General features: G+C 49.8%; 1 protein-coding gene across 1 annotated transcript; it reads right to left on the reverse strand.

The window, feature by feature from the left end:
- Positions 1 to 1,948: 1,948 nt before the first annotated feature.
- CUNH11orf24 (chromosome unknown C11orf24 homolog) lies at positions 1,949 to 9,028 on the reverse strand. Its single transcript, XM_027408769.2, has 4 exons — positions 8,884 to 9,028; positions 5,246 to 5,443; positions 4,020 to 4,193; positions 1,949 to 3,357 (listed from the first exon to the last, which is right to left on the reverse strand). Exons 3-4 carry the CDS (start codon positions 4,093 to 4,095, stop codon positions 2,219 to 2,221), a joined length of 1,215 nt encoding a protein of 404 aa, XP_027264570.1. The 5' UTR covers positions 4,096 to 4,193; positions 5,246 to 5,443; positions 8,884 to 9,028; the 3' UTR covers positions 1,949 to 2,218.
- Between the last annotated feature and the right edge of the window lie 1,396 nt (positions 9,029 to 10,424).

The following is a 10,424-nucleotide window of genomic DNA, read 5'->3' on the forward strand; positions in this document are numbered from 1 at the left end:
GAGGGGGAGCCTGTGGTGTATTACTTATGATTTATTAAAGCTTACCTGAGGATTCAGAAAGCAAAGTCAGCCACAAGCCATAGAAGCCAGGCACACACCTTTACTCCCAGCAGCCAGAAGCTAGGAGGTGGTGGGTGGTACACACCTTTAATCCTAGGATTCAGGATTAAGAGGCAGATGGATCTCTGTGAGTCCAAGGCCACCCAGATCTACACAAGATTGATTCAGTCCTAAAAGAGAAACAACTCTTGCAAAGATGATCTCAGCACCTGGGATCGATCACACGCCCTTAATCCTAGCACTAGAGGGGTATAAAAGATATGAGCAGGGTCTTCAGTGGTCAGTATCAGGCATTCATTCTCCAGCCACACTGATTGGAAGATAGGATTCTCTAGCCACACTGAAAAGAGGCAGCAGGATCAGCCCATTCAGCCTGAGGTACTGGTAAGAGCTAGTGGCCTGCTACTTTGTTTTTCTGACCTTTAGCTTGAAGTTTGAACCCCAATATCAGTCTCTGGGTCATTTACTATTCCTGCTACAGGAGCCCACCCCTCATCCTATATAGGCTGAGCCTAAGTCATGCTCAAAGACCCTGATTGGCCCCAGGGCTGGGTTCCTAACAGTAGGTAGTTTCTCAGACATGTAATGTTGTAAATCAACCTGGAGCTCAGGTTGGCGAGGCAGCCAAACCAGAGGCTGGAACCAGCCACCTGCCCGGCCATGGCTGGAGCCAACACCTATGATTAAGCATGCAGTTGGGTCAGGTATGTCTGCTGGAACAGAAGGGCCAGCTATCAGCACAGACTGAATGACTCAGGGAAGTGGGTGGGGTAGTAGGACAGGCCCAACTTTAATACCAGATAAGGAAGGCTGGAAGCCACAAGAGCTGAGTGATAATTCTGATCCCCTTCCTCACCCTGTATAGTTCTGCAAATGGCCCAAGGGTTTACTTTTCCTTTATTACAGGCACCTGTCTTAGCCTTTTGTACCAGCCTTAGCCATAACCACAGCCACCTCTTCTCTCCAGGTCAGGCATCATGCTGCCAGTATGAACAGACATTGTCGTCTAGATGAAGCCAAGCTCCAGAACAGTCCATAGCTGGCCCTAGATTAGGATAGTAGCCACAGACCTAGCCTAGAACACAGCTGAGAACCCTTTGGCTGCCGTGCAGCTCATATGCTCTTGCTACATTGGGCATGTGGGTAGACAAAGGCAGCTGAAGAAAGAACTGCAACTCAGGACCAGGGGTTAGGGCTGGGATATGGCTCAGCAGGAATGTTTGCCCCAACATACAAAAGGGCCTGGGTTCCATCCCAACACCAACAAGAAATAATATCCAAACCAGAACACAAGCAGGTTTTATTCTGACTCTGAGCCTTGATGAATGAGATTCTACTGAGCCTCCATGGTCACTAACATGAGAGTTGGAATGCTCCTCTGCTGGGTTAAGTACTCAATGTGTCATATGAGGATGGTGGCTAGACTGTGACAAACAGGGCAATACTGCTGACTGCTGTGCATGACAAGGGCCTGGAATCCAGAAATACCCTGTTGAGAAGGCTCTGAGCTTCTGACTGGCAACAAGAGATTCAGCATCACTTGTTCTTGGACCAACTATCCACCTCTGTGGCTGATCAGGGTAGCTAACGTTCTGGTAGGTTGTGGAGAGGCCAAGCTGGCTCTTCTGTGGATTGTGTTGGACTCCAAGAGGCTCAGCTTCTGAGAGGCCAAGTAGCCAATTGCCAGCACCAAGGAACAGCTCAGGACTTGGCCTCTGTTGAGCACTTGGACATCAGAGGGAGCCCAGGACAGTAGCCTGAACACAGTAGCCCTCCAGGGACCCATGTCATAGTCCATGTTTACAAAAGCAAGCACCCCCACACCCCTATCACAAAGGCTGTACTAGGAGTGAAGGAGTGAGGGCAGGACACACAGACCCACAAAAGCCAGATGGAGATCGGTCACTGCTTTTAATTCTGGTCAAGATTTCACACATCGAGAGCCAAGTGGGCCAGGCCCCCTCGACCCTGGCCACTCCTGCATATGTGATCGTTTAGAAAAATAAATATGAAAAGGCAGCTCTCTCACGATCATGGAGTTGATCTGATAGCAATTAAGTTTGTCTAAGCATCTGGCATAGTTCTGAGATTGCACCAAAAAGATCTGGAAGCACTTGGTTTGGTCTGAGGCAATAGAAGGCCATGGAGGAGGCTGGCCTCACATCTCAGAGTCAGCATACATGCCATTGATCAGGTAGTCCACCTGTGTGTAGTCCTTCTTCTTGTAGCTCTCATAGGCTTGCAGGGCAAACATCACCAGGACTGCGATGAAGAGGGTCACCCCAAGAACGAGCACCGCCAAAAGTAACATTTTGTTCACCAAGGATGGAGTGAGGGGTTCAGTGGTGACCACCAGGTACTGACCTTGGGTGCTGAGCTGACAGGAGTCTGTGGTTTGCACCTTAGGGTCCCCAGAGCTCCTGGGTGTTAGCCCAGCAGAGGCAGTACCAGCTGTGGCTTTGGTTTCCACCCGCTCTGTTGTCAGGGGTATGCCTGGTCCAACGGTCCCCTGTGTAGATAATGTAGGGCTTGGCTGTGTGGTCGGGGATGTGGCTGCCACTTCAGGGGTGGGGTTGGTAGGAGACACTGGCACTGTGCTGGCAGTTGGCTCCTTGGTTTGTATCTGGGTAGTGGTCACTACTGTAGAGGACACTGAAGCCACAGAGCGGGTGGTGGTGGTGGGCTCCAGGGTGGTATTTGAAGGACTAGGTGTTAATCTATTTGCTGTGCTACGCACTGGCTGCTCTGTTGTCACCTGAATGGTGGTACCTTGTATCTGGGTACCTGAGGTGGGTATGGTGTTCATGGTGGATGTGTTTGGAGGTGTGCTTTTGGCAGGACTCAGAGTACTTGTGGGACCGCTTGTGTTCATGGTGCCTGCAGCAACAGTCATGGTATGTGGGGCCACTGTTGCCACCGTAGCTGTTGGTGGTGGTATGCTGGCATTTGTACTTGGCACTTCTGCACGTGGTGTGCTGAGAGAGGAAAGTCCAGCAGTGGTGATGGGTAGAGTTTTCCCCAGAGATGAGGGGCTTGACAATGTAGGTAGTGCAAGAGTTCTGGAGGTCACACTGTCTGTAGTGCCATCTCTGGTTGTTGGAATGCTTGTGTTTGTCTGGTGTGTTGTCATCTCTGCTGTCACTTTGGTAGAGTTCAGGCTGGCTGCCCAGGTCCCTGTGGTCGATGTGACAGGAGTAGGCGACACTGTGGCTATTCGCTCGGTTGGTTTATTATCAGCCGTTGAACTTGTGTTCCTAGGCTCACTTCGCTTTACTGCCTTAGGCAACATGTTCATGACTAAAGTCAGAAAGGGACAAAGAGATAGAACACTTTCAACCACATATAGGGGTCTCATGCTGTCACCTTAGCTCCTGGCCCCTGTGCTGACTGGATGGCACCATGTTCTCCAACCAGAGCCCTGGGTCTTGATGAAAGTGACATGTGAGTCCAGTACCTCCTCTTCTCCCCTCCACAGCTGACAACAGCTGCCCAGAGCCCATGACACCATGAATTGGCCCATTTTGAGGCTCTAGCTTGTGGAGGCTTCAGAACTGTGTACCTGGATCCAATCCCTAGAGCATCGGGTCAGAAAGCTCACATAATATGATTAGCCAATGAAAACAAAACAAACTTCAGCCCCTGTACACACAGAAGAGTAACTGTACAGACATTCAAATTCTAATATTAATAAGCCTTGCCTCAAGGATGAGCTTGCCTGAAGGAATTCTCAGGGATAAGCAGAGCCCAGCAAGGCAGGAACACACCCAACACTGATGTGCCAACAAATGAACTGAAGACAGGGCAACTCTGCAGGTCTTTGCCCACCTGTGGTTCCTCCACCCCAGCCCTGACTGACAGCCCAGATCTGCAGCTGGGAAGGTAGGGATGTGTAGCTGCCTCTCTTCTGGGCTCAGGTTCCTGTGGGCCTTACTGGTGGTCATACAGCTTTCTCAACTTACGTGGCTCCTCAGACACTATATGGCTTCTAGATAAGGGCACGGAGGAAATCCAAACCAGCACCAGGGCTGTCCACATCTTGCTGGTGAGCTGGAAGCAGAGCTGGTGATCTCTGAGCCTCTCAGCTGGCCAGCCCTTCAGGCTGTCAACAGTTCCCTTCTGCTTGGCCTAGGGATCTGGGGTGAAGAAGGCAAGCGTGTCAGAGGCATTTGCTCAGCAGCACACAGCCTCCTCAGATGCCCAGGGCTTAGTACTATATCTGTTGTGCAGGCTCTGCAGGGTCCATGATGTAAACTGAGCCCATTGCTTAGACCAGGACTGGGGCCAAGGGCCAAGAAAAATGCAACTCAGTAGCCATGAGAGATATGCTGACCTGCCTGTGTCTTGTTTCCCATTGCCTAAACCACTTGACCCAATTTCCTTGAGTCTCCACTTCTGACGAGTCCCACTATCTTCCCTAGGAGCTAGAGTCAGAGCAGGAGGAAGCAAGCCTCACCAACAGGACAAATACTTCTCCCTGGTACTGGGCGAGTCTTATTTGTGTTCTGAGGGAAAGGCAGGGCAGTGAGAAGACTGTAATGTCCTGCTAGGCAAAGCTGAAATGAAGGCTTTGCAGAGACTCCAGGTTCAGCTATGAGCTCAGGCAAGGCAGCTGGGCCATGGAGATGAAGGCATTTAGATGGTTCTTGGATCACTTTCATCTACTGATACCCTAAAGATGCCAGCAGGTACAGGGGTTCCCTGTGCTGCAGCCCTGTTTGGAAGTCTGCTGGTGAATTCAAGGAGGAAAGTTGTGACAGGCACTTCTAGTGGCTAGGGAGGGGCTCAGCTCCCTAAACATCCAGGTCTTAGCATGCCCTGCTGCCCACTCTCTACAAATTCGGGACAGGAGTGGGGACAACTTTTTCTATAAAAGGCCAGGGAGCAAATATTTTAGACAGGGGATCATGCAGGCCATATTTGAACTACTTAGTCCTGCCAGGGTAGTGAAGAGACAAACATGATAGCAGTGGCTATATCCCACTACTATCTGCACATTAGGCATTCCAGGCAACACAGCCCACAAGCAGTAGTAGTTTGCCAACTGTGGTTCCAGAGCTTCCACCCACCTCAGGGTAACTGATTCAGCTAAACCAGGGAAGTGTTGACAACTCTACAAACCCACCACCCCAGGGTCCTTTCTAGGTACCCTGTCTGTCCCCAGACAGGCAGGGCCTGGAACACTCACCAGAGGCAGCTGCTCAGTGCAGACTGGGAGGCCAGGCTGATGTCCTCCTGGGGCAGCTGTGGGCTTGGCATCCTGTACTTGCCATATTAAGTCTGGCTTTGCAGGTGAGAGCAGCTGGGCAGGGCACTCCCAGGCCATGGCATTCACTGAGGCACATGGAGGACAGAGGCAGATGCTCCTCTGCAGTGTCAGACACACCTAGGGTTGAAAGGGAGCCAACACTGCTTAGGAAGAGGAGGGGACAAACATGCAGTGAGGAGACCCCAGATGGAACAGCACTCAACAGCTCGAGGCTGGGAAGGAGCGTGTGTCAGCTGTCAGTGTCACAACTCCTGATGAAGCAATTCTAACACAAGAACTTTTTTTGCTTGTTTTGTTTTGTTTTTTTGAGTCACGGTTTCTCTGTGTAGCTCTGGCTTCCTGGAACTTGCTCTGTAGACCAGGCTGGCCTTGAACTCAAGAGATCCACCTGCCTCTGCCTCCTAACTGCTGGGATTAAAGGCATGTGCCACCACTGCCCAGCTCAAAAAACTTTTTTGAAAGGAGGAACTGGACCATAAGTCTGAAGATGGAAGTCTGGGTGGCATGCACCTGGAACTCCAGGTTTGTGGGGAGCAGAGACAGATGGGTCCCAGGGTTTTGAGTCAGGCTAACTGAAATAGCTGTTTCTTTCACTGGTGCCTTTTCTATGGCACGAACAAAAGAAACAACTGATTTTCTCTATTATCAGCCGGTAGGCCATGTGGCATAGAGCAGTTGTTGACAAGTTCACATGGATTTTTTTTAACATTTACTTTCTTGTTTATGTGTGATTATGAGTGTATAGGCACATGTGTATGTGTCTGCAAGGGCTAAAAGAGGACACTGGACCCCTGGCACTGGGGTTACAGGCATTCATGAGTGCCTGACATGAGTGCTTCGGACTGAATCTTTCCAGTCCCCTACATGGAGGGTTTTTTTGTTTATTTGTTTGGTTGGGTGTTTTGGTGGGGGGGGTGGCATGTTTCAAGACAAGGTCTCTCTGTGTAGTCCTGGCTGTCCTGGAACTCACTCTGTAGAGCAGGTTCATCTAGAACTCACAGAGAGATCTACCTGTCTCTGCCTCCCAAGTGCTGGAATTAAAAATTGTGTACTACCACCCACCTTGCAGGAATTTTTTTTTTAATTAAAACAAAACAAGTAATTATCTGCATGTGCCTGGGTGCAAGTGACTACAGAGCATGTGTGGAGGTTAAGAACAACTCACAGGGAATGTGTTCTCTCCTTCCACCACATGGGCTGCAAGGATTGAAATCAGATGGGCAAGCGTGGTGGCTAGTGCCTTTACACCTTGAGTGCATGTGACAGCAGGTGCCCCCAGAGGCCAGAGGCATCACATTACCCTGGAGCTGGAGTTACAAGCAGTTGTGAGCCACCAGACGTAAGTGCTAGGACCCAAACTCAGGTCCTTGGAGAGAGAACTACGGCTTTTGTGTCCTGTATTCCTGGAGACAGACAGACAGACAGACAGACAGACAGACAGACACACACACACACACACACACACACACACACACACACACACACACACGGGGGGGGGGGTTGTCTGCATAGCCCTGGATATCCTAGAATTAGCTCTATAGACCAGGCTCCAGGCTCAAACTCACAGAGATTCACCTGCCTCTGCCTCTGCCTCCCACATGTTAGGATTAAAGGTATATACCACCACTGCCTGGCAAAAATATTTTAAAATATTTCCTAAAAGTACTCTTAACCCCTGAGCCATCTCTCCAGGTACCTACCATATATTATATTATATTACATATTTTGAGACAGGGTCTCTTGATGAACCCACTGGAACTTACCAAGTTGGCTAGACTGACTGACCAGAGAGCCCCCAGGATTCTCTGTCTCTTTCTCCCCAGTGCTGAGGTTATAGGCCTGTACTGTCTAATGACAGTCTGTTAACTCTAGTCCTAGAGGATCTGACAGCCTCTTCTGACCTGCAAGGGCACTACATGAATGTGTTCAGAGACATGCATGGAATAAAGGAAAAAACTAAGTTTTAAGTCAGAGACTAGGAAAGACAGACTGTGCTGAGAGTTCCTTCTCTTTGGGAATCAATGCCCCACAGAACCTGTAAGGAATATGCAGCAGGGCATACTTTTTGCCAGCTCACACAAGAACACCAGTATCTAACATCTCAAATTCCCATCTGCCACATGGGCACATCCTTCAAACCACAGGGCAATGTCTATATACACTAGAATTTAAGTCTGTATTTCCTGGACTACTCCTACCAAAGTTCAGCCAGGTGACGTGTCTGAGTCCGCAAGTGTCAACATCATTCCTTTTTTAGACTGTGCCTTTGAGATGCCTCCCAATTCCTCCAGTATTTGCGATCTTGCATTCTCAATCTTGCCTTGACTTTCAACTCCTTTATGATCTGAGATGTGATGATATGATCACTACATACAAGTCACATAAAACTAGACCTCAAACTGGTGAACTTTTCTTTTTTCTTTTTAATATTTATTTATTATGTATACAGTGTTCTGTCTGCATGTATCCCTGCAGGTCAGAAGAGGGCACCAGATCTCATTACAGATGGTCGTGAGCCACCACGTGGTTGCTGGGAATTGAACTCAGGACCTCTGGAACAGCAGCCAGTGCTCTTAACCTCTGAGCCATCTCTCCAGCCCGAACTTCTTTTTCTAACATACACCGATTCAATACAAGAAGTCCAGACTTGGCAATGGTCATTAGTAATCTTTATCAGCAGGCCCCATCTCTACTCCAAGCTGGGGAAGTTACACATACACAGCAATAGAGATTGAGAAAGCTAGAACAAGACAAACCACAGCCACCTAGTCCTGACACATCACCTGGTTGGACTTATATATAGACATTGCCCTGTGATCTAAAGGATATGTTCATGTGACAGACATGAGCCCATGATCCCGGAACATTAGATATTATCTTAATTATACTGCTTAGCACCAGGTTTCTGGAAGTTGCCGAAGGTGTGTTGTTTTAAAGCTTGGCATGCCAACATTTTTGATATTTCGCTGTCCGTCAGGCAGGTCTAATTTATAAATGGGAAACCTCTATTTTAAAAACTTTGCTGGTTGATTTTATTGAAAATTCAGAGCTGCTTCCTAGGGTTGGGGGTGTACGTAATGCAAATTCTTCTAGTTGGCCTCGTAAGCAACAGCCAGATCGGAAAGTGCACACGCTAGTGGCCACAAGGATAGACAGGCAAATAGACAAATGAGCAGGAAGGGAAATAGGATGGATTTTCCTCACTCCCAGGTAGAAAGAATTTAGGGAGCAGGCCCGAGTCACCCAAAGGGTCAACTATTTCTGACACCAACGTTGCCTGACCCAGGACTCGTCTACCCTCGAGTATCCATAGTGTTCGCAAACTGCCCAGCCTGAGCTCTCCCAGGCCGACAATCGCCGTCAGCCCACCTCCTCCTCCAGCGCATCCATGCTCCTCCAAGGGCTCGGCCCGTTCCTCCCTTCTCGCTTCCATTCCTCACCGTCTAGCACACCCGGTCCCCATTCATCCTTCCTCCGCCCCGCACCTCGCTGTCCATCCCCAACCGGCTCATGAGGCTTTCACGACAGTCCCCTGGACCGCAGCGCGGGTCGCTTACCCGGGCGCGGCAGGCCTGTGGCCCTCGCACCGCAGCGTAGCCACTTCAGCGATTCAGCCAGGCGCGGGGACGTGGACCGCAGCGACACCCAGTTAGCTCAGCTCGCGGGTGAGCCCCGGGCCCCACCCCGACCGCCCCGGAAAGACGTCACGGAGGCGGGACCAATAGGCTGTCGCCGTGCACGCGCGGGCGAGTGCGAGGGGCGTGGTTTGTGCAGGCCACGCCTATTTCGGGAGCTGGCTTCCAACCTGGTCTTGCTTTAGCCGGAAAGAGCTCTTTGGAACGGGTCTAGCGGAAGTGGACGGTCCTGGGAATTCTAGGCTGAGATTGTGTGCACGGCTTTTTCCAGAAGACCGGGAGAGGGACCCTGCCAGGCCACCCCTAGATGCCCTCAGAAGGTGGCCCCTCTGGATGGGCGGCTCTCGAAGGCCTCGTGAGGGACTTTGGGCGGCTCCTTTGGCCGGGTTCCTGCACTTCCCTCCCCCTCTGCTATTCATCCTCTTATGGCCACTCTTCCAGTCCCTGCTCACAGGCATGGATACTAAGGTTTGCTTTGCACTCACTGCATTGCCAGTTTCTGGCTAAGCACGTCACCTGAAGGACGTTACACTGATTTAATTCTGCAAGAGGACCCTCGCTTCTATTTTCCAGGTCGCGAAACAGACTCACAAAGGGCTTTGGAATTTACACGCGGCATGACAGTGGGACAAAATGGAAAGCCAGTGGGACTTGATTTTAATTTGAAATAGATTGGGGCTAGAGAGATGGATTAGCGGTTAAAAGCACTGCTGCTCTTGAAGATGACTGTTCCTTTGCCAGCAGCCACACGGTGGCTCCCAACCATCCGAAACAACAGTTTCAGGGGGATTACATGCCCTCTGGCCTCCAGTACACATACATTCGTGTAGGCAAAAACTCCCACATAAGTTTTTTGTTTTGTTTTAAAGTCAGGGTCTCACTTTGTATCCCTGGCTGAACTGGAACTCTGCCTAGATCCGGTTGTCATTGAACTCAGAGAACCATCTGCCTCCTACCTGCCTGTACTGGGATTAAAATCATGGGCCACTGCATCCAGTGGCAATACATATTTAAAAAAGAAAAGAAAAGAAAAAGAATTTAAGCCGGGCATTGGTGGTGCACGCCTTTAATCCCAGCACTTTGGAGGCAGAGGCAGGTGGATCTCTGTGAGTTCGAGACCAGCCTGGTCTACAAGAGCTAGTTCCAGGACAGCCTCCAAAGCCACAGAAAAACCCTGCCTCGAAAAACAAAACAAAACAAAACAAAAAAAAAAAAAAAAAAAAGATTTTAACGTGAAATAGGCTTTGCAAGCCAGTTAGCAAGTTCTGTTACTGAATGGCAATTTGTGTAAGACCCTTCTGGGTAAACACCACCCCACCACCACCACCACCACCACCACCACCACCCCTTCAATATAAATCAAAGCCTGTCTGTAAAGGGTGATTGATCATCATTGTAAGTTTTGTTTTGTTCAGAGACAAGGTCTCACCTTGTAGCCCTGGCTGGCTTGAGGATTGCTATGT

Source organism: Cricetulus griseus, chromosome 3 (assembly GCF_003668045.3).
Source record: "Cricetulus griseus strain 17A/GY chromosome 3, alternate assembly CriGri-PICRH-1.0, whole genome shotgun sequence".
Classification (NCBI taxonomy): domain Eukaryota; kingdom Metazoa; phylum Chordata; class Mammalia; order Rodentia; family Cricetidae; genus Cricetulus; species Cricetulus griseus.